The sequence below is a fragment of the Coptis chinensis genome, chromosome 7 (genome assembly GCF_015680905.1).
Source record: "Coptis chinensis isolate HL-2020 chromosome 7, ASM1568090v1, whole genome shotgun sequence".
Classification (NCBI taxonomy): Eukaryota; Viridiplantae; Streptophyta; class Magnoliopsida; order Ranunculales; family Ranunculaceae; genus Coptis; species Coptis chinensis.
The window spans coordinates 87400998-87428971 of NC_141462.1; the positions used below are offsets into that span (position 1 = coordinate 87400998).

General features: G+C 36.8%; 1 protein-coding gene and 2 long non-coding RNA genes across 3 annotated transcripts; 1 reads left to right on the forward strand and 2 right to left on the reverse strand.

Annotated features, from left to right (window-relative positions):
• Window positions 1–68: 68 nt before the first annotated feature.
• On the forward strand, window positions 69–17002 carry ESP4 (HEAT repeat-containing protein). Its single transcript, XM_086569787.1, is given in 28 exon segments — window positions 69–348; window positions 431–590; window positions 892–984; window positions 1072–1183; window positions 1278–1446; window positions 2383–2557; window positions 3821–3937; window positions 4224–4778; window positions 4930–5544; window positions 6442–6510; window positions 7364–7480; window positions 7557–7802; window positions 8943–8990; window positions 9090–9227; window positions 10447–10577; window positions 10579–10609; window positions 10782–10844; window positions 10933–11040; window positions 11131–11214; window positions 11316–11363; window positions 11498–11572; window positions 13282–13377; window positions 13570–13650; window positions 13751–13822; window positions 14612–14656; window positions 14741–14824; window positions 16162–16265; window positions 16346–17002. Coding segments are annotated over 28 exon segments (3996 nt in total). The 5' UTR covers window positions 69–133; the 3' UTR covers window positions 16491–17002.
• A 589-nt stretch (window positions 17003–17591) lies between these two features.
• LOC147489676 (uncharacterized) lies at window positions 17592–18654 on the reverse strand. Its single transcript, XR_015200705.1, has 3 exons — window positions 18517–18654; window positions 18353–18426; window positions 17592–18121 (listed from the first exon to the last, which is right to left on the reverse strand). It is a non-coding gene; the product is annotated as an uncharacterized LOC147489676 (long non-coding RNA).
• A 6286-nt stretch (window positions 18655–24940) lies between these two features.
• Window positions 24941–25873, reverse strand: LOC147489677 (uncharacterized). The gene is made up of 3 exons (XR_015201982.1): window positions 25817–25873; window positions 25600–25725; window positions 24941–25450 (listed from the first exon to the last, which is right to left on the reverse strand). It is a non-coding gene; the product is annotated as an uncharacterized LOC147489677 (long non-coding RNA).
• Between the last annotated feature and the right edge of the window lie 2101 nt (window positions 25874–27974).

The following is a 27974-nucleotide window of genomic DNA, read 5'->3' on the forward strand; positions in this document are numbered from 1 at the left end:
CCAATTCACACAAAATTCCAGAACATCTCATACCGAAACAAAAATAGTTTCCGATATTTATTCTGGAAAAAATAACAGAAATAACAGAAATTGAGAATTAGGGTTTTAGAAAAAAAATTGAATTGAATTACAAATGGTGGGAATGATGAGTGCGAGAACGAGAGAAGAAGTCTCAAATCTTCTCCACTCAATCAATTTCTCAATGGATAATTTCACAAAGCTAGAAAATTTCGATCAATTGAAAGAAATTTTATTAGAAAGAGACCCTTCTTTAATTCCTGACTTCCTCCCTCAGTTTATTGAATTGCAGAATGATTCTTTCAGACCCATTCGCAAATCTCTCGCTGGGTAAGCTTTATTTTAATTAAAGAACTGATTTTTATTTGAGTTAGTGTGTTTTTTTTTTATTGAGTTTTTTTGAGCTTTGTAGGATGATTGGTGAAATTGGAATGATGGATATTGAGTTGATACCTGAAATGATGCCTGTTTTGTTATCTTTACTTAAAGATGATACACCTGCTGTAGCTAGACAAGCGATTATTAGTGGCACAAGTTTGTATAGGGGGGTACTTGAAAAAGTTGCTGTTCAGGTATATCTCTATTGGCATTATTGGTTTTAAGGCTTGTTTATATGCTGTACTTCATTTGAAACTAGTGACATTATGATTTACTGCCTTCCACACTCATCTACGCACTTTTGACGTGCTCACACTCATGACATTACGGATATTGGGTACCTCCAAGTGCCCCTGGGTGGTCTTGTCGAAGGCTCCCATTGACAACTTGGTTCATTATTTGGTTAACGTTGGTGATATTGTCTTTCCCCTGTGAAAGCATCTAGTTGGAAAGGTGTGCTATCAATCTCTTGTAATGATTTTTTTTCTTTGTCAGGGTTTACACTCTAGTGGACTGGATGAATCAGTTGAATTGTCATGGGATTGGATGCTAAAGTTCAAGGACACATTATACCAAATAGCATTTCAGGTAACCGATGGTTCTAGTCTCTATTTCTTAAACTTTTTGTCTGGAATACTTTGTGTGACCTGATATCTTGTTACAACTTGTCTCCAGGCTGGAAGTGATGGGATCCGATTACTAGCTTTGAAATTTGTTGAAGCAGTGATTCTTCTTTATAGTCCAGATCCAGAGAGTTCTTCAGAACCACAACCTCAAGAAGCTGGTGGTAGAAATTTCAACTTCTTATACTTTTTTAATATTTCATGCTTAATGTAGGAAGCGCTATATATATTTTCATGACCATGATTTTAATTTTGCAGGAAAGACAGCAGGATTTGATATATCATGGCTACGAGGAGGCCATCCATTACTCAATGCTGGAGATCTATCAGTGGAAGCCAGTCAAAGCCTGGGGCTATTGCTTGATCAGCTTAGGTTTCCTAAAGTAAAATCACTTAGTAACTCTATGATTGTGGTTCTCATCAAGAGGTTTGTTTTTTTGTTTTGTTCTGTATTAGTGGATTGTTTAATGACTAAACTGTGACTAAACTGTATATAATCTCATTCATACAGTAAGGAAGTACTTGCCTTTCAAATAATGTGCTCTCCACAGGCCGGCTGAAAAGACATTCTTTCATGCTGTGGACCACTTGATAAATAGCCCCCCACCCCAACTCACGCCACACACAAACACACCTAAGTAACATTGCCTTGGGCACGGGTATCGTTGACCGACATGTGTATGCTGTATCTAATATTGCCAAATACCAAAAATTGAGGTATATAACCTCCAATGTCTCTTGTGTCCATATGTCTATTACTCACTTGATATGGACAAGGATGTATGGGTAGTATGGTTTTTTCTAAATTTGGAGAGTGGATGTTACACAGCCACACACACGTTAATATGAATATGAACAATGATATACACTTTTTGGTCCCACATGAATAAGACTTAAGGTCTCATTGTTTCTGGATATGATCTTGCAATCATATGGAGATCATTATCATCAGAAATTAGCTTATTTGAATATACATAGCATTCTTGAAAACTATTTACAAGATTTCGATTTATCTAGTATCTTGAAACATCTGAACTTTGCGATCCTCTTTTTGACAAGGTTGTAAATTTTCAAATGGGCTAATATTATTGAAGATGACGATGATCTCTATTTTGGGAGATCGTATTCTGATAAAATCAGTCCTTATCTATTTCTCCATGTGGGCCCAAGAGCATGTGTCATAATATCCCTCCCTTTGTGTGTTGTTAGATGCGTGTTCCTATCGTTTCTTTCCTTATTAGAGTTTGCAACTGTTAGTGAAAACTTGTTAGATGCATTTTTACGTTTTAATTTTTTTCTGGTAGAAAAGTGTTCATGCTGCTATTGTTATACCTTAATTTTCTTATCTGATGTTAGTTATCAGTCTTTCAGCAATTGCAAAGAAACGGCCTGCGTTTTATGGGCGTATTTTGCCAGTTTTACTTGGTTTGGATCCACCAGTCTCTGTTATCAAAGGGATATGCATCACTGGTGTACAACACACTTTGAGAAACGCCTTTCTTTCCTGCTTGAAATGTACAAACCCAGGCGCTGCACCGGTATTTTTTTCATGTTCTTACATTTCACATTATTTATTGTTATTATTCTTATAATTATTTTAATTATTTTAATTATTTTAATAATAATAATAATTTTAATTTTAATTATTTAATATTAAAATTATTATTATCATCATCATTATTATTAATATTATTATTTCATTTGATTCCGTTGTTATTACTGTTAGATGTATTTTCTGGGTTTCTGGTTTTGGAACTTGGAAGTTTGTGCTGACTATGAGGAGAGGTTTAAGAGATAGAAAGGGGGAAAATAAAATTATTTGATGATTTCATTGATAGCATTTATCCTGACAGAAGAAAGTTTTGATTGAGCATATGGGATTATTCCTACTGTAGTGAGTAGCCAATAGTATAATGGGCTCCGTTCCCAGGTGTCTTCACAGTTATGCATTTGCATTAATTAGGTGTTGCAATAACAGGATTTCAATCGATATATTACTTCTGAAAGCTTGCTGAGTCATAATTGCAGTATTGGCAGCAATATGCAGTAAAAGATAATCCAAGATTGTAAAAGTTTTGGAAATCTACATCAGAATTTTCAGGTGTTTTGAAAATTAACCTTGGCTAAAAAAGGAATCCTAGCAAGCTACCCCTGTGTGGAGATAGCATGATGAACTGGTCATCAAGTAATTTTTTTTTCTTTTAGGGTATCACCATGATAACTCCCCACAGGGGTAGCTTGCTAGCATTCCTCTTTCTGACATTAATGGTGCATTCCGAGTACATCAATGGCTTTAACAACCACTTTACTCCTGAGCCAAGCTGTTGGAGAGATATGAGATATGCACCTAACAGCACTGAGGAGTGGGCAGAAATGCACAAACCTAACATCCCCCATCAGCAATAGCATTGGACTTGATACTTAAAAATCACATCCTCCAGAGATCTAGTACTTACAGACCCATCCTGGATGACTGTCTATGTCATAATACACAGGCCTTACGGCATTCCGTGAAGGTGGAGTGGTGGGCAACACAGAATCTGTAAACCAACTACTGTCTACTGATATTAGCTCCCAGCTAAGCATCTAATTGAAAGATTTTAGTTACACTCTTGTATGATTTAGTCGGGCAGTGATCATCTCTCATCTATTAGGACCAATGTAAGAATTACCATCCAAATGATTAGATCACTGAAATCTATCCCTTCATAGGTTTGCCTTTTTAATACACTCGCAGAGGCTTTACATTCCAATGTCCATTTTCTGATATGAATTCCTTTTGTACTTTTTGATACCTGCAGTGGCGTGAAAGATTAGTTGGAGCCCTAGAAGAAATAAAAAATGGAGAATTGGCCGAGCGAGCCAGGATCGCTTCTCGAAGAACAGAAGATGAAATGGGCGAGGCCTATCCTGTTAAGGTGATTGTCTTATCTAACTTACAGTTCTGTGGAAGGTACTAGTTAGCCGACACCAATCTTATCGGTTTTGAACGTGTAATAAATTAAGATAAATGCATTAATGTCAATAAATAGAAACACTGTGTCAAGCGCCCTTCCAATCTCCCTTCCACCCCCTTCCTTAACAGAACTTATACCAGTAAATTCTAACATCATAGTATGGACAGAAAACGGTCTCTCTTATTTTCTCAATCACTTTCTGTTTTCTTTTCACATATTTATGACTGTGAGGTGATACATGCTATAGGAAGAGAAGCCCTTCATGGATGCATGTGATGCAGAGGTTGACACAAAAAGGAAGAGATCTCTAGTTCAAGACATTGGTGGGGTATTCCAAGAAAATGGGTTTTCTGTAAAACGAGCCAGGCCAACACCTCTTGTCTCAGAGACATCTGATGGAGTTATGGGTCCTGATTCAAGTCAGAGTGGCCTTCCTGCGGTTGTTTCAACATCCTCCTCTGCAAAGGGAGATACTGCACGTCAACTTGCTGCTATGTTTGGTGCATTGGTTGCTCAGGGTGAAAAAGCTGTTGGATCACTAGAGATTCTCATTTCAAGTATCTCTGCTGACTTGCTTGCTGAAGTTGTTATGGCAAATTTGCAATATCTTCCTGTCATTCGTCCCAATGCTGAGGAAGATGGACAATCTGCATTCATGAGTTCTCATTCTAGTAGCGGCGGCTTTGATATCCATGCTATCCAGTCATCATCTCTTGCTTCAGAAGTAGCTTCACTATTTAGTGCTTTTCCACAGATAGCATCGCTTATTGGTGGTCAACCAACAACATCACATGATGCCCCTGTACGGTTCTTCCTTGCTTTAATTACCAAAACAATGCTCCTTTTTACATTATTTTCTGCTTCTTAATTTCCTTAATTTGATAATTTTAGAATTCTACATTTGTACTCTACTGAGAGTTCATCTTTTTTTTTTCATCCCTTGGATACTGTAGAAACAAAGTTTGGGGACAGAACAACCAGCCATGACTCTGTCTGATGTCAGTGCTGTTTCCGGTAGCATACATACTGTCATTGAAGCGACTGAAACATTGGCATCTAGAGGCGTTTCTCCTCCATCCAGTATTGACGTTCCATCTGATTTGACAATTGGAAGTTCTGACATGCTATTAGACACACGTGATGAGGAAACTTTAGAGTGTGGTATACCTGGCTTGGACACGATCCACACTGATGGGCCATCAGAATCACTAAATGTTTCTCATCTGGCTTCTGCTGTTTCACCTGGGTTAGATCAGGATATTACAAGCGTAGACGCACTGGTTTCAGTTTCATCCAGTTCATTGCAAGCTGATAGGTCTGAGGAACTTAGCCCAAAAGCAACTGTTTCAGATGCCAACAGTGTGGCTTCTACAACAACTACTCCTGTTGTCCTATCCAACCAATGTGCCCTTCCTAAGATGACAGCACCTGTTGTCATTCTCAGTGACGATCAAAAGGATGACCTACAAAGAATGGCATTTATGCGCATAATTGACAACTATAATAAAATATCTGTTGCAGGTGGATCACATTTGCGGTTTTCTCTGCTTGCATGTTTGGGAGTCGAGGTAATTACTTTCCATGATCTACTGTCATTCCGAATCTTTGTTTCAGTGAATTTGTTGGATGAAAATGAAATTGAAATTGTGCAACAACAAATTGTAGGTTGTAGTAAATGATTCATTTTTGTGTCGACCTTTTGATTTTTCCTTACTGGATGGAAAGTTATGACTGAATTATGTGTATATTGGTTTCTGTTAGCGATGTAATTTGGAAAGAAGCTCATTAAATATTTAATGCTACCTGTTTATTTTCTTCATATTCTTCAGTCCTGTTTTTCTATGTGCTAATTGTACACTAAGATATAGTTCGATTTCAAACTCCTATAAATCACCAATTCATGTTAACTTACAAATCTTTAACTATGAATAATTTTCTTAGACATGGTGACTGTTAATATTGTTGTTAGAGTGTTATCTATTGTATTTCTATTTGGCTTCAAGTTCCTATGCTGATGACTGAATTATGTGGAGATGTGTATATTGGTTTCCGTTAGCAATGTAATTTGGAAAGAAACTCATTAAAATATAGTTAATGCCACCTGTTCATTTTTCTTCATATTCTTCAGTCCAGTTTGTCTATGCGCTACTTGTACAGTAAGAGATAGTTCGAATTCAAACCCCTATTAATTACCAATTCGTGTTAACTTACATATCTTTATTTTGGATTTTTTTCTTAGACATGGTTACTGTTAATTTCTGTTTTATAGTGTAAATAACAAGGTTGTTAGTGCAATATAATAACACAATGTTAACAGTATGACGAATCATTGCCCTCCCCCCCAAAATAAAATAAAAATAAATAGATAAAGAAAGAAAAAAATAATACAAACTTAGGTGTGTCGGCTTTTATTCTGTTATATCTGATCGGTTAACCTATATCCAATTTTTATTTGCTTTTTGCAGTACCCTTTGGAGTTGGACCCGTGGAAGCTTCTACAAAAGCATATTTTGTCAGACTACGTAAATCATGAGGTAGTTGCATGTAGAGTTTGGTGCTCAAGATACAGTTAATTGTTATTTATCCTTTATTTAGTTGTGTAATAATTTTGCAATCCTCCTATCCAAAAACGAATAATGAGAAAAAGACAGTAGTTTTAAAATTTATAAAAAGTTGTGTTTAAAAGTTCTAGTGCAGAATATCTTGCTCACTATATAAACCTCTAAATTGGATTAATTTGTTTGTCTTAATTGGATAGAGAAAACTAGGCATTAAGAAAATATGCATGATTAATTTGTTTGTCTTCTTGTTCTTGTTTACTGCAGAAGTAATAGTGATGTACATTATATGATTCTGTTGCTAGATGGTGCATCTTTCGCATGGCTACAGTTTAATTGCAGTTGGGTTTGGCATTCTGTTTGATACTCGTATGGTTGAAATGTTTTTATTATTTGTACATATAGGTTACCTCAAGCTAACTTTGCTTTTATTTAATACAATATCTGTTTACCAAGTAAATCCCACACATCATAGCCAGTTGAGTCATATTGATATATATTTTATCAATATAAATATAACACTTAACTTATTAAAAATGTTTAGCTTTTACAAATTTTCTCTATTACAAATTCCTGTTCTGAAGGCTGTGTTATAACTGTTGACCGAGGTCATAAAAACTTTAATATCTTTAATTAATATATATTATTCAAGTAATTGTATATAGAGAAACATCCTCCTTTTTCTTGAAGATACTCGCCAATTTAGTTGTATGGGTTTAATTTTTCATTTATAGGGTTCAGTAGTCTTCTAACCTCTTTTTCTCTATTTGTTTTTTTTGTTCGTACATCATAAACTCATTGCTGATGGAAAGTATTTGAATGTCATCAGGGACACGAGTTGACAACACTTGTCCTCTACAGGTTATTTCGAGAGGCAGAACAGGAACACGACTTCTTTTCCTCCACCACTGCTACTTCAGTATATGAATCATTTCTTCTGGTTGTGGTGAGTATTTGTTTCTTGGTTACATTTGTTTGTACTTCGCAACTTAATTTTTTTTAAACCATAGTTCATTGCGCAGGCTGAAACTCTCCGCGATTCTTTTCCAGCTTCTGACAAATCTCTAAGTAGATTGCTTGGCGAAGTTCCATATATTCCAAAGTCAGCCTTTAAATTATTAGAATCTTTGTGCTGTCCCGAGACTATCGAAAAAGTTGACAAGGAGTTACAAAATGGCGATCGAGTTACTCAAGGACTCAGTGCTGTATGGAGCTTGATTTTGCTCAGGCCTCCTATCCGAGATGTCTGCGTGAAGATTGCTTTGCAGGTTTTTGTCATTTTGTTAGGTCTCTTGTTGCTAGTAAATTGCTTAATCTTGATTGGAGTATGCCCTTCTGTATATACTAGATTTGGTTGCAAAATTTTTTACTTACAATTATTTGGAATTTGATACTTTATTGGGAGATGGTTTCTTTTACCAAAATGAAAACTTCTTGTTTTGTTTATCATGAAACTACATTTTAGACCTAGACTTATGACCTTATATTTGTTCGCCTGTGTTGGTTGATAGTCATTTTTAAAAGTCCAGATAAATTCCTGGAATTTGAAAATTTTACTTACGTTTACAAATTTGGCAATGTTAGATCTGACAAAGTTTTTTGTAAAAGTAAATCTTCAGAATATGGAGGTGTAGTGTGCGGTTGGGGTGTCCATCATAATATTTGTCCCACTACTGAAAACACAAATTGGGATTAATAACAGGAAATAGTCATTGCACTAATTGAACAAACATATGCATACACATACACACAAAATTGTATCAGTGGGATGTATGGCTGAGAGTGAGATAAATTACACCCAAAGAGAGATTCATGTAACTAAGTGTGGTAGATATTGACCCTCCCATTCATCAAAATATTTTGTCCATACAGAGTATACTAAGGGAAAAGCAAAAGGAGACTAACAAGCAAGAAGGATTTGCGGAGAGATATTGCATTTATTAGTTTTGGTAATTGGAGAGATAGAATACTTGTGGAGGAGAGAGTCCTTGTTATACTTTTTAGCTTTTTAAAGGACTTTGGATCTACAATTCTCCGCAAGATCTTTTGTATCACTAGTGATGGATATCAACTTATAAACCCAAAATGACTACAATCTTGAAGACATGTGTGCATCCCATTGTTTGTTGACATGTGCCAGGCAGAGGGCATACAGCAAGCTTACATCTTTGGAAAAAGATTTCATAAGCGAATGTGATGGGAATGCCATTGGCTCAGGCAGCCACTAGTTATTTAAGATATATGTACTCAGTTATGTAAATTTGTGTGTAAAACAAGGTGTACCCAAGTTGCAATTGCCCTCTTTTCCCCTTCATCCTAGCTTCCTCTCTCTCTGTCTCTCTCTACACTTTAGGCTTGACATCATTCTCATGTAGTACTGACTTGGGTTCTTTGTTACCCGTCTACAGAGTGCAGTTCATCACATGGAAGAAGTGCGGATGAAGGCAATACGCTTGGTATATCCCTCAAAAAATCTCGTACCAGTCCAGAAATCTCATCCAGTCATCCCCTTCCCATCTTTAGCTTTACTAATGTGGTCATTATACCTTTTTCAGGTAGCAAACAAGCTGTATCCTATCATAGGCATTACACGACAAATAGAAGATTTTGCCACTGAAATGCTGCTCTCAGTAATGAAAAGTCGTGAGACGGAAGGGATGGATGTAGAACAATCAACTATGGAAGTGCAAAAGGTGAATGGAGATCAAATTCTTTTTTTTGCAGGAAATGACATAAAATTTTGATTATTTTTAATGTTTGATACTTTCAATGGTGGCAATTTATCTTCGAATTGATTATCGCTCATATGTGAAAGTAGTCAAGCCTTAAGCTATGCCTTAAAAGAATTGTAGAGGATGGTACAAAAGAAGAGCTGGCTTTAAACTTCTGGAAATTTTGTAAGAATCAATTTTCAGTCGGGGTATATTTAGTGTTTCTTGCTTTACTTTCGAAGCCATTTATTGAATCAGAGTATCAGACAACTGTTTTCATGTAATGATGTGGTTCTGCTAGTAGCATAATTGAATGCCATTGGACCATTGGACTGTACTGGTTACTAACAGATTGTAATGAAATGTAAAGGATGATCTGCTTATTTACATACGGAAAAATACTTGAAGAAGGCATGTCCCTTAAAATTTGACTTGCTGTCTCAACTGAGAAAGCCATTTAGCAAATAATCTTGAATGAAAACTCATAAAGGACAAGTAGAAAATGCTGGCACCTTTCTGCCGCCTCCATTAGGTGATCAAATAGAAAACTCAATTCAGATGGCTAGATTCCATTTATGTCACCAATGAGAATCCATTAGCTCAAGTTGAAGGTCAAAAAGGAGGTTGTTACTATATTATATGCATAGCTGCCCAAGCTAAGCATTGAGTGTTTTCAGTAGTACTCATTTTACTGTTGCGGTGTTGCAGTTGTCACTATAAAAGTTTTACTGCTAATGTCTTGTTTACCGATTTAGTACATTCTTTTTGTTGAAAAAATAATTAGGGGCGTGATTGTACAATCTAGATTATATAAGAAAAGGTTGCAATTGTTGGGTAATCCCAGGATTTCTGCAATGTGATCTTCCCAATAATCGTTATTTCTAATTTTCTACCTTGAAGGAGCGTGGCTCTTACATTCTTACTGTTGCTTGCTTTTCACCCAAATGTTGGAGGGGAAGATTCATTACTGGCTTACTTATTTTGTGGCAGTTAGGATGAATATATTCACATTTCATTTGTTTTTTCCATGGCTTTACACCTTCAGTTTGTTTTCCTGAGCTGTTTCTTGTACATCTTTTTTCTTCAGTTGCTTGATAGTTGATATCAGCTTAACACTGATGCTGTTCCTCCATTACATGTTTTCTGTATACAGTGTTATAGTAAGTAGACAACTTCATAATCAGCGTAGTTATTCTTGCAGGGTTCTGATGTAGAAAATTCTACTAATGAAGAGTTAATTCCGATAACTGCCCCCAAGGAAGTTTCTTTTGATACTCGTCAGTCATGCTCACCTCCAAGTACATCATCCTCCGCAATTTCGGAGGCAGAGACGAATGTCTTTATATTTTGCCCTCTGCACCAAGGTACTCCTTTTTTTCCTTTCATGCGACTATATCTCTATGAGCTGTGTATTTAAGGAGTCAAGAACAGGGATTACTATTTTGCAAGTTGCAACCACCATGCCTTAATGGAATATAAGTTTGTAACTTGCATTTTTAGTGATAATCAGCTTATATTGTTCACTTTCTTCTGCAGAAGCACTCCCTTTTTCGTGAAATTTTTGTAATCTATAGCAACATACCAGAAGCAGTTAAAGAGGTTTGTTTTGACAATGTTATTTGACCTGAAATCTTGTTAGAATTAGTTTTTAATCCTCTTATTGTCTCTTTTCAATTATATGTTGCAGGCTGTTCATCGCCAGATTCCTATATTAGTCCGCACAATAGGAACATCTTCTGAGCTTCTTGCTATTATCTCGGACCCACCCACAGGAAGCGAGAGCCTTCTAATCCAGGTCTTGACTTTTGATACGTCATAAGCAATCATATGTTTCATCAAACTCCAACATGAAAGTCATTATCCTGTTTCTCTTTTAATGTAACAGGTACTAAATATATTAACAGATGGAACAATTCCTTCACCAGACTTGGTATCTACTGTTAGAAGGTTATATGATTCAAAATTAAAGGTAAATTTCTTTATCTCGTAGATGATATAATAATGAAAGGAAAGTTTGCCACTTTCTATATTTATGATTAAAATTAAGTTTTAGTTTTATGCTGACTGCAGGATGTAGATATTCTAATTCCAGTATTGTCATTTCTCCCGAAAGATGAGGTTTTCTCCAATCTGGCTTCCCATGAGAAAGTTTCCTTTTTTTTTTTTTTACTGTTTTAGATTGATTTTGTATCATTATTGTTGAGTTTTCTACTCACTTTACCTAAAATTGATACCCTATTTCATTTCTATAGGTATTCTCGATTTTCCCTCAATTTGTTAACCTTCCAACAGATAAATTCCAGGATTGCCTTGTACGTTTATTGCAGGTAATCATAAGTAGTGTTTACTGGATAAAATCTTGACATCATTGTAGTTATTGAAGTTGATATTCCTCCATGGCTGTTATCACACACTCTTCCCTCTTTTCCGGATTTTTTGCCTAGTTAAGTATAGGGGAGGGAAAACAACTGAAAATTTGTGTATATACAAAAGAATCTTATGCAATATATCTGTTGTTGAATATATAAATCATAAAATATAAAAATATTAGGGGAACAAAATTTAAAGGCGATACTTATATAATTATAAACTATAATGCACGGATATGGATATGGGTACCGATACGGCGCCACCGGTACGGGATACGATACGGCTTTTCTGAAATATTAGGATACAGAAATTATTAGGAATATTTTAAAATATATGTGTATTCTAAAAATTCTCTTAGTAGTTCTTTGAGTAAAGTAAGTTAGGAACATGTGAAAAACTATTATAAGACATGCCACAGTCAATACAACTTGAAGCCTCAAGAAACAGTTTACATTTTCAATGGAGCAAAACTATCGAATCAGGTCTATTTCAGGGATTCCAGCTGGAATCCATTCAGAGAAGTTCAATTTCTTTCGATAAAGAAGAGAGATTTGAAAATTTTGGTCATTGGCTAAATGCCTCTCTCAAAAATTTTTGGGATTCTTTTTTTTTTGGGTAAGGGACAAGTATCCTAGAAGTATCCGGTACCCATATCGGTATCGTACCCGACCGACACCGGTGCAATGACATTTTAGGAGTATCCATGCATCATAGATTATAAACCAAAATGTAGAGGTTTCAATTTAACATTTTAAATTGAAACCTCTTGGGTGAGATTGTGTTTGCTTACATTCCATATATGTGCCAACGTATATGTTGGGATCCTTTTTTTTGTTTGATTATTTGTTTGTTTTTAGTTAGAGGACAGTTTGTTTCTCCAGAATTAATGTTATGCAATTTTTTTATTCTTTTTTAATAGTTAGACATTATTCCCTAATCCTTTAAAATCCCTTTTTCCCTGTGAAGTTGACCCAAGACCTTGGGCCCATTCACTCAAGTCTTGACCATTATTGTTATGTATATAGCATCTGTATCATAAATTCATAACTTTGATTAGTTTCTCATGTTATGTAACTGCAAATACTTCTACAAATTAAAGCTTGATAAAATTCCATTGAAATTTCCTCATGCCTTTCAGAAACAAAATTTATTTGTGGAATTCTCTACTTCATTCTTATGTGAAGATGCTTATATTAGCAATCATGCCCTTTGGTCAAGCTACCTGCTACTTTTAATGCTGGGGCATGATGTCATTGTGACGTCACCCTACGACTGTCCTCCCCACTTTACTTTTGTGTAATTTATTTCAGATGTGTAGGATAATTAGGATTCGTATTAGGGGTTTGTTATCTGGAGCTCCAATTGTGTATTGGTCATTGATTGATAATTCAAGCACCATAACGAGGTTTTAGGTTGTGTGGAAAAACCATAGTTAATTTAGAGAATACAGTTGCTATATTCCCTTTTTTTTCATGTTTCGGTTGCGGAATTCTTGGTTGTTTCTTTTTTCACAATTGTTATTGTATGTGCGTGCCTACCGTTACGTCATACTTTTTGCACACTGCATATAGTATTATAGTCGACCACAATTCAAGCTTGCTCGAATTTTTCGTGATGTTAGTGCTCAAATTATTGCTGACATTCTTATTTTGCATATTTTGTGCAGGGATCGTCTCATAATGGTCCTACCCTGACCCCAGCTGAAGTGTTAATTGCCATCCATGGGATTGATCATGAGAGAGATGGGATACCCTTGAAGAAGGCATGTGTTGTTTACTTCTCTTTGCTTCATGCCTTAAATGGTATAAGTCTAGTTACATTGACACGGATATGTGTGTCTGACACGGCAAAATATAAAAAACTTAGGTATATCACACACAATATGTGTCCATGTGTGTGTGAGATATGGCGTGTCCATGTAACATATAACTAAGTAACACTGTTCTTTGTGTAGGTGACAGATGCGTGCAATACTTGTTTTGAGCAGCGGCAAGTCTTTACCCAGCAAGTTTTAGCAAAGGTCTTGAATCAATTGGTACGTACAGATGGAGACTTTATAATTTCCCAGACCGAATTCCTGATTATCAATCTTCTATATTCTAGTTAATCACTGAGAAAAAAAAATGATCTCGCAGGTTGAGCAGATTCCTCTGCCATTATTGTTCATGCGTACTGTTCTGCAGGCTATTGGTGCATTTCCAGCCCTGGTAAGAACTAAAATGCAGATTGAGCTTCATTGACTAATTGACTATATTTTGGAGTTGTAGTGGGGGGGGGGGATTAAGAGGGTAAAGTATTAATTAAAAAGGCTAAACCAACTGGTCTGAGATTGCAAGGAAGTGTTGATGGAAAACAGTGCTTTTCTGCAAAATGACAGAAGTCGTTTCAGGGCTTGGTTGTCTCCTTATAAGTCAGTTGTGTTTCTGCGGTTGAGTCTTCTATATTCTGGTGGGCAACCATGCGGCCCTGATGTGAAGGTGTAATATAGCACCTATTCTAAACGGTTGATCGTGCCAATATGTGGGTCATCCTCAATGGACCTAGATACCAAAATGTGTTGCATTTACAACTATTCGGGTCATGTAGTTTTTAAATCCAATAGAAGCAACACCAGAGAAAAGCTAATGGTTACTGGAATATTTCACACTACTTTTCTCAGTGTTACGGTTCAGCAAGAGAAGGTCAACTTGACTGTAACTGTAAGGTCAACTTCTTATTTTGATTTTCCACTAGCATTGTCATCCTCAAATCCTCAATGGGCCTAGATTCCAAAATGTGTTGCATTTACAACAATTCAAGACATAAATTCAATAGGAACAAGATTAGTGAAAAGTTAATAATTACTGGAATATTTCACTAGCATTGTAGATTGGGGATCGCTGAGTGCAGTTCTTTCAATGGGTCCTTCTTTACTTGGCATTCTTCTTATAATATACAATATTATTATATTTTTAGGATATTTACATCCTTTACATAGTTGACATGAAATATTGTAGGTTGACTTCATAATGGAGATTCTTTCGCGTCTTGTAACGAAGCAGGTATTCTTAATTGATCGTTATATACGAATATAGTTTTGACTTTTTCCTGTGCATATTTTGACTCTTATTTATGGTTGACTACAGATATGGAAATACCCTAAGTTGTGGGTTGGGTTTTTGAAGTGTGTTCTCCTCACAAAACCTCAATCTTTCAGTGTTTTGCTTCAGGTACGTTCAATCTTTTTTATTGCAGCTTATTTTTTCACATGAAATGTTTGTGAATGCGTATCTTGATACAAAATAATAGTGTTCAGTTGGGGAGTTTCTTAAAGGAGTCCCGGTAAGGAGTTTAATCGGATTTTTTGTGGTCTAAATTTACAAAATGGGCCAAAATATATGTTAAAAAGGTAACGATCTCCTTGATTCTGGGTTGGTAGGAGAATATGACTTACTTTTATATATACATATGTAATTTTATTTTATTTTTTTTCTTTATTTTTTTTTGGGCGAAACTGAGAATTTGATGCAAAACCCTTGTCCTGAAGTCCCTAACTAGAGTGAGTAGAGAGAGACATAGGGCAGAAATAATGCTTTCATATTGTCCAACTTAGTCGTAAAGATAATCCACATGTTATATACTTAACATAATTGACATATAAATAACCTTCATGTGTGTATTTTGTAATATACCGTCCGCATACTGTTACTGAAATCTATGACATTTGGGCGGTTTTGGAGGATTAAAATTAAAATTTTATGAAGCTTATACGACGATGGCGAAGAAAGAATTTGTTTTTACTGATTTCCAAACTCAAGATGCACCTTGGATTTGTGACAAACTTTATGTTTTTCAAATGCTCTTGACGACACCTTTCAAAAGAAAAATGGTGCTTTGTAGGCAAGTCAACTTGTTTCGAAGCATCGTCTTCATGGGCATGCTGAAGTTACCCGTACGGTCATGAGTATTGTAGCCACAGGTGGACACGTAGGGGAGCGCCAAGTGGTTTTGAAGGCACCCTAATTGTCATGAGTGGTGTAGCCACAGGTCACTGCTAGTCTTATGTATGTTACAGTATGCATGAATGTTGTCTGATCTTTTTAGGTATTTTTGTCATACACCAATACATTTGCGTGTGTCTGATTTTTACTTACTTGGTATCTTGTGGTTTATATAGTTATTACATTTGTGGGTTGTGGAAACAGTTTACACAATTGTTGTGAATCTTATGCAAAGTGTGTGTCTTCTAAACTGAATGCAATGGTTTGTTAGTAATCCATCAAACAGAGAAAATACGAAAAAACTTGGGAACAACATGTGTCTCTATAGGCGTACGCCTAATTAAGTGTAGAACTGATATTGAGATCTTATTATCATACATTCATTTTGTTCTCTCCAATTTGCAAAACCAGCACTTTTTTACCAATGGTACAAAACTTTGTTTCTCAGTGGCAGGTAGGTTTGCTTTCTGCTATTCATAGAGATTGACTTTCTTTGCTGTATCTGGGATCAGATCATGGCAAGTAAAGTTTGCATTATCAATTCTAACGTACAATCTTTGTTTCAGTTACCTGCGGCGCAACTAGAAAATGCATTGAACAGAACTGCTGCACTGAAGCCTCCCTTGATTGCTCATGCTTCCCAGCCAAATATAAGATCTGCTCTACCCAGGTTTTTGCACAAACTAAGACAATTTCTGCCTGTGTTGCTCATGACCAGCTTCTGATAATTAGTATATGTATGTGGCATAGGTCTACACTGGTGGTTTTAGGGATTGCATCTGATTCTCAAGCTTCAAGTCAAGCACAACCAACTCCTACTCACACTGCAGAGAATAGCACCTCTGGCACTGAGGTGACGACAGAGAAAACTAAAGAATCATCAACTGCTAGCTGAAGCAAGTAAAACTGTGATGGCGGTACAGATGTAAACCTCTTATTATGCTTTCAGATATAGCTGGTTCTGTGTTAAATGAAAGAGGACAGAAAGCTCATCATGGATTAGATTAGCTGGTGGACCTAGAGCAATGCTGGAAAGACAATGTCTGGTTAAAGATGCTCTTTGTCTGGTGCTTCAGTAAATCAACCTACCATTTTGGGTGCTGCAGCCTGCAGTAGAGGCGTAGAGCTGAAGAAAATCCGCAGATGAACCAATTGTGGCTACCAGTGACATTTGAAGGAATTGTATTTAAGGGTAAGAACTGAAGATTTGGTACGAAATGTATAGTAAGAATAAGTTAATGGTTTGTTCGATTAGACGCCATACATGAATGGTTGAACATCTACCCCAGTAATTGTAGCCTTGTAGGATGTCGCAGGTCAGAAGCAAGGAACATTTGAAGCCGTGACATTCAGGGGCAGCCCCTTCCATAGTTCCATGCAATACAGATAGCTTGGTTTTCAATCTAATGCAATTAGTTATTGCCGTTCTTACTAGTAATCACGATATGAGTCAATTGTATTCACTGGAATTGGGCGAAATTAACAGTTCTATTTGAGACCTGTATGTCTGACTTGAAAGGAAATTCGTGAGAAACAATTGATCTGCTCCAAAGAAAACTCATGCGCTTCGGTTGTTGCTCTCATCCATCATCGACACACACAGACAATACTATATTTTGTCGTTTGACATCCACTCGTAAATTTCTCTATTGTTCAGGGTCCTTCACTTAACTTATAGAAGCTGCTGAATGTATAGCAACCCCATTGGAAACGCACAAAGTAGTCCTAGGGGTCACACCATTTAACTTCATCATATTCTCAAAAAGGTTCAAATACTGCAACACTTCCGAAAGTTTGAAATCAAACATACAAAAATAAAAATAAAATAAACTTTTTTTTTTTTTGTTGGCAAACCTGTTTAAATGAGATCAGTAATTTTTTGATGTTGGCGGGAGCCCCAAACCTATGGTATCATCACCCAATTTTTTTTAATAAAATGGACTATTAATTAATAATAATGATACTCCTGGCACTGTCGTATGGTAGATAACGAGGATCATACAATACATACTTGTAAGTGAATATTAGGTAACTGTAGCTTAAATGCTTAATACGAGAGTAACACATTGAACTGATAAACTGAAAACGAGAACACAGTGAGTCCAACTCAAATTTTTAACACCTAAATAAGACTGAACGGCAACATGAGGCACGTTTCTGAGTCCCAACCCAAGACTTGACCTTTGGACGCCACTCTGCACTAAGGGCTTCAATTTCAATGGTAGCCTCGTCACCACACTCCAAAATGGACTCGGCCAACTTAGAGATTTCAGACAACTCTTGTACTTGATGGACAAGGAGATTACGCGCTTTCGTGGTTTCATCTCGGACACCTCATAATACCAGACTTGATATTCTGACAAAAATTCATTGAAGGTATCACAGAGCGGATGCAGCACTCCATACATAAAGTCAGCGAATATGAAGCCATAACGATGTAGTATAGATCTCTTGGGAACAAATCTCATATATATTGTTGCCTTTATCTTTTCTGCAAAAACGTTCTCATCCAAGGGTATTCGAAATCTAGAACCACCAAAAACACGCAGGACATGAGTGGGAATTTATAGTTTAGAAAAGAGCTTAAATGTTATGGAATGATATGACAGGAAGTACAGTACAAGGCTATTTTGCTTGTTTTCCAAGGCATTTCGTGATAATAAGACTAGTAGACATGGGCAACACAATCATCATATAAATAAATATAAACAAAATAAAATTATTAGTAGTACAAAAGACGATCTAATTGTTACCCACCTGGGTGAATGTCCATACGAAGATATCAAAACCACTCTTTTTCTCATCGGAGGAGATGTGCTACACTTCCATTCCTGCAAACAAAAATCATTACTCATCAGACTCATAGATAAACTAAAACAATAAAGCAATTATTAATAGATCAAAGTTCATTTTTACTTTACCTGATGAAATGGCCATGATGGCGCGGTCTAGAACTTTGGTCGACATCTCTCTCTCTCTACCCAGTTTTGTTTTATGATGATGATGATCTTTTCGTTCTTAGAACTCTCTCGAAAGCACGTGAGTTGCTCGTGTTTACCCCTTCCCGCCTTTTTGAGTCCTTGGATTACTGTTCGCAGAATAGGAATCGTTGGATTATTACTTGATGATCGTGTCATCTAGTATCTATAACAAACATCAGGAGCAAAAGAAATTTGAACAGTTTCCCGCATGACTGACTGTAAACAAACAACCGAATTAATTCTTCCTCTAAGGGCATCTCCAATGGAGGGTCTCCAATGAAGGGTGTAAACCGTATAGAGTGGAAATTTTACACCTCAAATATCAAAAAATTCTCTCTAATAGGGTGCTATACCGTAGGTAATAGTGTATTAGCTAATAGAGAGGGTGGGGAATTCCCTCTCGCTATTAGTTAATAAAAAAACCCGGGCGACACTCTAACTGACGTCTGAGTGAAATAATTTTCGGACGTCACTTGGAGTAACGTCCCTTTCTAATTCTAAAGTAATTTTTTAACTCGGACGCTTTAAGTGACGTCCCAATTTAAATTAAAGTGACGTCCGAGTTTAAAATATATATTTTTTTACACTTTTCCATTGGGGAGTATAGAGAGTGAATATTTATGAACTCTACAATAGTATACAATTAGAGGTGTAAAATCCTAATGGCACCTAGGTGGCGCATATGTGGAAGTGTAATTTTACACCCTCCATTTGAAATGCCCTAAACCAGGAAATTTCGATATCGGGTATATATTGTGTACCCAAAAACCGATATATATCTGAAATATCAGAGATCTATATCCATTTTGGTGAGCTGGTCAAAATAATGAAGATATCACTATTATACTGCTAAGCAGTGGAGAGAGGGAGAGTGCGTGGAGAGGAAAGGGGAGAGGGATGAAAAGAAGAGATGAGGACATACAGACAGAAACCAACCAAACACATTTTTGTCTGCGTACTCCCCTTCTGCCCAAAACGTTTGCTCCGCTCACTTGATTATATATTGATATATATTAGAAATATCACTTATATATAACAACATATATCAGAAAATATCGGTTAAATAGTAAAAAAAAAATCAGTAAAAAGTCAAACAATATATGTCAAATATATTAGATATATATCGACAAAAAATAACTTCAATATTTGGTGGAGATATATCGAATTTTTCCACGTCGTGTACCCAAAAACCAAAATATATTAGCAATATTTACTGCCTTGAACCAGAGTACCACAACACAAACTAAAGATTACTAACACATTTTTCGCCTATTACATATTCAAGTTTCTCCAAGTTACAATAGCTTCAAAGTACTAACACAGTAGTACAACATTTAAACGCCACATATCATATTCCAACCCCCAAGGTGTGGATTATTCCGTAGTGTTAAACTGTTTGATGCTATGTTTCACAACCCACGAGTACTATGTTGGGGAAACACGATACCAATCGTTCCCTCACAAGATAGTTTGCTTAGGCACCCTAGCTCCACAACAAATCAACTTTCAGTACCACCTAACAACAACCCAATCTTCCAAGTATTCAACTTAGCTTCATTAATATTATGGAAGATTTTTGTGTACACTTTTGCATACAAAGTCTTGAATTAGGTAGAATTAAAGGTGGGTGGTTGATTCACGTGGGTGGAAGAAAAATGAAACACTTTCTTATGTTTAAGAGTGGAGGGTTTTCATAAGCACAATGACTTTAATCTATAGCTAGTTTTTCTTTTCCTTTACTCTATAATTAGCTTTCATTTTTCCAAGTTTCCATTTTTAGTTTGTAAGCAAAAACTTTGTGCTAGCTTTGATACAAAATATTTTAATAAAAATCTTGTCTTGTAAAATTAGGATTTCTCTATCTTCTTCTATTTCTTATTTTATCTCTTGATTCATAAATTTAGGAACATGAGCTACAACCCTCCACCTTCTATTTCTTATTTCATCTCTTGATTCATAAATTTAGGAACATGAGCTACAACCCTCCACCTTCTATTTCTTATTTCATCTCTTAATTTATAAATTTAGGAACATCAGCTACAACCCTCCCTGGTGGAGGGTTAATGATGCTCATGTGAAAGGCATGCTCCGTTTTAGGAGGCCTGAATCATTGCTTAGGTACATAAGGTTTATTTTACATATTGTCCCAAAATGACAGTAATCGACTAAATTTGGAGTTTGGAACTCTAGACAAGGTCGCATGCGCGATCCGGCCAAGTGATGCTGGAAAGAGTCGCGATTTGGCCAAGTGACGCTGAAAAAAGTCGCGCGCGCGACCCTTTGGTAAAATCAGACTTTGAAAATTGATCGACTAGTGTGGAATAAAACCAGAAATTGAAATGGTATTTCAAAGATGAAATATCAGTTCAATTTCTCATGTTAGCAAGATGAACTTAGAGATATGTGCATGTTGTTAGGGATCAACACTCGAATCCGTTTCAGGGTTTGTCTATAAACCCAAGACAGATTAGAGACAGCAGTGGAGAAGCCTTCTAAACTAGGGTAGCTAATCTTGTATGAGTAGATTTAACTCTCTCTCTCTCTCTCTCTCTCTCTCTCTCTCTATATATATATATATATATATATATATATATACACGGCGATATATATATCTTATATATATATATATATATCGGTTTGTCTAGAGTGCCACTCTTATAGTGACACTCTTATCTCACACTTTTTCTCGTCCCTCGATCTCAAGATGAGATGACCAGATCTAATTTTGATAAAACTTCGAAATTTTGAAATTTGTAAACTAAAAATGAGGATAAAACGCCTTTTACATATCATCTTCTCAAAAAAAAAAAAAAAAAGATTTACAAATAATGGTTATGCAAAGTTATTTGATTTCTCGTAAAGTGGGGCTGAGTGTGCGGTTGAGTCGCTCTTTTCATACCGTCATGCATTCTATCGGCATTTAACAAGGAAAGAGGAGGTACAACAGATTGGTTTTGGGTACAACAAAGTTATTTGATTTTTTTGTTTTGTTTTTGGGTTTCAACTTGTTTTACTTGCGACATCATTCCCAATTAAGGTTGCACGGATTTGAATCCCTTTGATAACGTGGACAATGGGCTCTAATAGCACCATGGTTTGAAAGGCAAAAGAAGGAACTTGATTTGAACACACAGCCAATCTTCTAATGTGTGGTATATGGTGTTTTACATAGGTGTCGCGACGGTGCAACTCTTTGAGGGTTTGCTTCTTCACATTCTTCCACTTATCTTGGTTTGGATAAATTTTCTTGAAGGAATCCATGTTCAATGGAATTATTACAGGCAACAGGATCATATGCTCCTGCTATCAAAGTTCTTGAAAGATATTGGGAACAATTCTTCACTCAAACATAGTAAAACTGTTTTCTTTGTATTTCTTTTGTGAGAGCTCAAGACTTTTGTTTATGAATACATGGTGAATAGCGGCTTTTAGACCGATGGTTACACAAAAGAAAGAGAGAATCAATATTTTCAGATTCAGTTAACCATGTTCTCTTGGATTGGCCTACAAGGTTGCATATCGCAGCTTGAGTTGCTCAAGGTCTTTGCTACATGCATCATGGATGCTCTCACCATCATTCATTGTGATGTGAAATCGAAGCAATATCTTGTTGGATGCCAACTTTAATGCTACGATTGCAGACTTTGGATTGGCAAAGATGTTGGTTAAGCATGGGGAGTCGGATACAATGTCCGCGGTAGCGTGCTCTTACGGATACATTGCGCCGGGTGAGTCTTATTTGAGTACATTTCTATATTTTATAACATACTTAAAGTTGGAAAATCGGCTAAACCGCAGCAGTTGGTTGATTGAATTTCGTGAGTACACTTACACAACCAAGGTGAATGAAAAGATCGATGTATATAGCTTTGGGGTAGTACTCCTAGAATTGACTACGGAAAGGAACCTAATGATGGAGATGAGCACATAAGTCTTGCCGAATGGGCATGGCGCCACTTTAATGAGGAAAAATCTATAACTAATGCCATGGACGAGGAGATCGGGGATCCATGTTATTTGCATGAAATGAGTTTGGTCTTCGGACTAGGGATCATATGTACCGCGCTTTTACCTTCAAAGCGACCTTCAATGACGGAGGTATTGCAAGTCCTACTCGATGTGGCCCTCAAAGAAATCAACGCATTTAAGAAAACCGAGAACATGCATGACGCCGATCCCCTCAGATACAACTAGTAGCTACCTTCTTTGCTACAAGGATAGTCACTTGGGATCATTGAAGTACAATTCCAATTGTGCTTGATTATAAATAAGGTTGATGAGTCAAGTTTTTCATGTATTTGTCTTGTGGTCGTACTTATTTATACTCGGAGTGAGAAATAGAAATTTCATATATTATGAATTTCATGTATCAACTGTGCCTTTCAAGATAAAACTATAAGCTGCGGAACTATAAGTGGCTTATTTAGTTATTTTCACTCTTTTGGCTTGTCTTCGCATTTGTAAGGCAACTCAATTTTCTCACGGGCAAAGTTGTGAGGCAAAAGGAATCAAAGAGTGTATAAATTGGTTCTAGCTATTGCTATCGCACCTTGAATCCTACCCTCGCTATTAATTACACTCCCTTCCACAAGACTTGGCATCCCACAGGAATAAATCGTTCAACATGATCGAAAACAAAGTTCTCTTAACTATTTTAACTAACAAAATGCAAATAACAATCACAGCTAAGTCAAATATTTTGCAAAATGGAAGAACCGAAAAACTAATCGACCTTTGGGGATAACTTATTTTCCCCTTGAATGGATTCCAATAATTTGATTGCTCAATGTATGTTACAAAACTATCAAACACCTTCAACAATCAAATGTGTCTGTTTGGACTTTGTCCCAAACGGTGTGGCCATGCCGTTTGGCCTTAGTACCAAAAACGGTGTGGCCATGCAGTTTGGGACTAAGTCCAAACGGTATGGCCATGCAGTTTGGGACTAAGTCCAAACGGTATGGCCCATGCCGCTTTGGCCTTAGTACCAAACGGTGTGGCCATGCGGTTGGGACTAAGTCCAAACGGTGTGGGCTATGCCGCTTGGGGACAAAGTTCAATGACACGCCATTTTTTTTGCAAGTTCAAATCCAAACGATATGGCCACACCGTTTGGACTTAGTCCCAAACGGTGTGGCCATGCCGCTTGGGACTAAGTCCAAACGGTGTGGCCATATCGCTTGGATTTGAACTGGATAAAAAATGGCGTGTATGTATGGACTTTGTCCCAACGGCATGGCCACACCGCTTGGCCTTAGTACAAACGGTGTGGCCATGCCGCTTGGGGACTAAGTCCAACGGTGTATATGACGTTTGGGACAAAGTCCAACAGACACGCCATTTTTTGCAAAGTTCAAAGTCCAAACGGCATGGCCACACCGTTTGGACTTAGTCTAACGGCATGGCCACCTGTTTGGCCTTAGTACCAAACGGTGTGGCCATGCCGTTGAGACTAAGGCCAAAACGGTGTGGCCATGCCGCTTGACTTTGAACTTGAAAAAAAAAATGGTGTGTCTGTTTGGACTTTGTCCCAAACGGCATGGTTGGCAATATTTCCGGTTGATGGCTGAAGATAGCTCGATTACTGTCTCGCAAGAGCACTACTCCTGGATGGTTGATCTTCTATGTCGTAGCGGCTACTTGCTGGAGGCCTTTGGCTTCATCAAACAAATGCCATTGAAGCCTGGTATCAGGGTTTGGAGTACCAACCTTGGTTGATGCATGGAAATATTGAGCTTGCGCAGATTGCTGCTGACCAACTTCTTGAACTAGATTCAAAGAACCTGAGCAAATTTGTCTCGTTATCAAATATATATGCTTCAGAGTGCAACTAGAACGCAACAATGAAGATCAGGGACTTGGTGAAGAGCAACCGTGTTAAAAAAGAGCCTGGTTGCGGCTGGATTGAGTTGAAAAGTGGTTTACATGTCTTCCTTGCAACTGGTCAATCACATTATGATATAAATGAGATCTTGTTAACACTGAATAGGTTAATGAATATGTGCTGGATTGAATGCTGCGTTGAATAGTTTTCCAGCAATGACACGCCGATTTAGAGCTGCATTTTGCTAGTTACTCAGAAGAAGAGAATTGAACACATTGACTGATATGATTATCATTTCTCTATGATCTGCCATGATTACATTAGTTCTGCTTCACAAACAAAATATGGTCTGGAAAGAATTTACATTTACACTAATGTTACACCTCCCGAGTCTCATCCTACCAAGAGTTATGAACCAACAACTCCTGTCTTGTACTGTTACAGTCCTCCCCAAGTTTTCCCCACTCAAGATCAAACTATCTAAAGGGCCAACCGGATGGTTGAGGTTCATCTATGTATCACAAAACCGCACAACAGATAGAGCTTCAAGAATGGACCTTTTTACAAAATATTTATCCTAATGGATGGGACTGGCATCTAAGTCAAAGTTTGTTGCCTTGATTTTTAGCATGAGCTGCTACTTAAAGAAGACCTGCTCACAACATACAGAACAAAAAAATTCCATAACCTACATGGATCCTGCTTCATCTGAACTACTAGAAGCTTCCGCTGCCACGCGGACGTGTACTAGCACCCTGACTGTCCTCACTGAAGATATCATTGTCACTTGAATGGGAAAATGACTCCAGATCATCATCCGTAACAGCATTTGCTTTTCGCCCCTTCCTGGCCTCTCTTACTCCTTTTCCTTGCAGTGCCAATCGATTGCTTTCGCGCTTTCCTCTTGCCTTTAGGGAAGTCTTCTCTGTGTGACCCAACAATTTTACTTTCTAGCTCCTTTGTGGTTCTCCCCTTGGCATATTCAATCTCCTCTGTTTCAACTAGAGGTGACTCAGAGTTAGGCTTGCGTTTCTTCCTTCCACCATTCGTCTGAAAAATACAGTACACCATTCAACAATTTTTCTAACGGATTTTCATGCTTAGAAAGAACTTGTACCATAACATAGAAATAACTTTTCATTGATTTTCATTGAACACCAAAGAAATAGAAAGTTTCACATTGATTTTCGTTTGTATACCTTGGGACCACGATCAACCAGCTGAGCCCATTCATTTCTGTTTTATGAAAACAATTAAGAACAAACTTTTAATGACTTGAATATGCATAACGCTCTCCATTGTGTTTTCTCAAGTTATTCCAAAGGCTACAACAAATGAAATATTGGAAAATTAGTATATAAAATGTAAAACAGAGTAAATTGAGTTCCATATCATAAGTGAAGAGCATACACATACCGGAAGAACAACATTGCACAGTTCTTCATATGTCATCCGCTTGCCTTCGCTCATTATCTAATCAAGTAGGCCTGTAAACAAGATTTGGAACTTAAAATTCTGAATAGAAATAAGTAATGGGAGTGGAATTTGTGTGAAATAAATAAATAATTAATTTAGAGAGATGTTTTAATTTAAAAGGCTTGGAAATTCAAGAGAGAGGTAGAGAAAAAATAGATCGAGAGAGAAACCGTACCTGTTTGAATCCTTCTTCGTCGGCACTTGAATGGGGGTTGAATTTCTGGAGATGGTTCAATTTTTGTAGATTCGAAAATTTCTAGAGTGGAGAAGAAGACCATGAGAGATAATAAAAAATTTCGCATTTTTTTGTTTTTAGGTTTCCGAAATAATTTGAAATTTCGCGTTTTTATCAGAATTAGATTTGATGATCTCATCTTGAGATCTAACGGTTCAGGAAAAGTGTTAGATAAGGGTGGCACTCTAAGAGTGGCACTCTAGACAAACCGATATATATATATATATATATATATATATATATATATATATATATATATCTTGTATTAAGTAATTTAGTAAAATTTAAGTTTTAGTAATTTACAATCCAAGTCGGCAAGTAGTATAGTAAAATAAGTTTAAACCACCAATCAAAATCCTTCTCACAAGTTCCTTAAAAGTAGGTTCCTTAAAAAGTAGGTTCCAGTGAATGATAACCAAGTACGTGTTTAGGTTTTTAGGTTTTGGATGAAACCCTTGCTCGGACTATATTTCAACGTGAATGTAAACGAGGTAGATTGTATAGTTGTAGTTTAGTGCGTGTGAGATCTTTCATCATACATATCAAATTGTATTCATCATACACCTATAAATTGAAACTTTGTTTTAGGGTTGAGATATGAGAGATTTGTGAGTTCATAAATAAGGGGACTTTGGGTGTACTATTGAACAAGGTGAATGTGTAATACTATTTGATTATCTCAATTTAAAGTTTCTCATTTAGTTGTGGATAAGGCGTGAGCCGAACCACGTAAATCTTATTGTCTCCATTATTTGTTTGTTTTACTTTTGTATTGATTGGTACTTTCTTTGTTTGTGTTTCATCCCGCTTTCAATTAGTTGTTGTCATTTGTTATCGTTTACGCTTCCATTGCACAACAATTACCTCAAGAACTAAAAGACAATGCAACAAAAATATGAATGCTAAGTACAATCATTTGTGTCCGTATTGTTCAAGCAATGAAGCCTATATGAATACAAAGTATTAAATTAATATTTGTGTACGTTTGTATTGTTGAAGGCAATGAATACCAAGTACAAATATATGTGTTTGTATTGTTCAAACTAGAGGCTTCAAGCAATGAATCCTATATGAATACCAAGTATGAGTACGTGTGTATGTATTGTTCAAGGCTTCAAGCAATCAATCCCAAACGAAGCCATGATTCCAGAAAAGATAGACGAAGGCAACAAAATGGTCTCATACCCTCTTGCAAAATACTATAAAGTAAGGATTTTGATTTTCATGCCAATAATTTGTTAAAAACGCATGTTATAGTTATAGTGTTATAGTCAATGCCCCAGCTCATTGCTCCAAGCCTCCAATAGTTCATTACTCCATTGTCGCTCTCGTATGATAAACGCCCATTACATTAGAGCTGCAATTGAAGACTATAGACCGAGTCACTGAGCTGATGCCCTATAGACCGAGTCAGTGCCGATTCAGACTGAGTCACGCACCGAGTTTTATAGTTCCGACCGATTGGCACTGTTTTTCGAGTGTAAATCATCAATTGAGAGGTGTAGAAGAAGATCAGAACTCAAGTCGACTGGTTTGTGCTCGGATAGTCAGCTTGTGAGGTGAAAAAAAAATGAGCTTTGGGATGAAGACATCTGAGCAAAATCTTATTTGAGGCAACTAAACTGGTTAGTGAGCTTCTTCTCATTGTTTATCTTTTACAGTTGAGTCTGGTTAGTGTTTGAGCCCAGTTTGATGGCGGTGCCTGCCTAAGGTGGTAGTTTATCCCAATGTTACGGCCTGTCCAGAGTGATTCCGGCGAGTTATTCCGACCATCTTCAGTAGAACATATCCTCCTCTATGTATTACTCTACCTGCTACAGTGAACTTTAGGTTACCGAAGCCTCCCCTCTCCTGTGATATTTT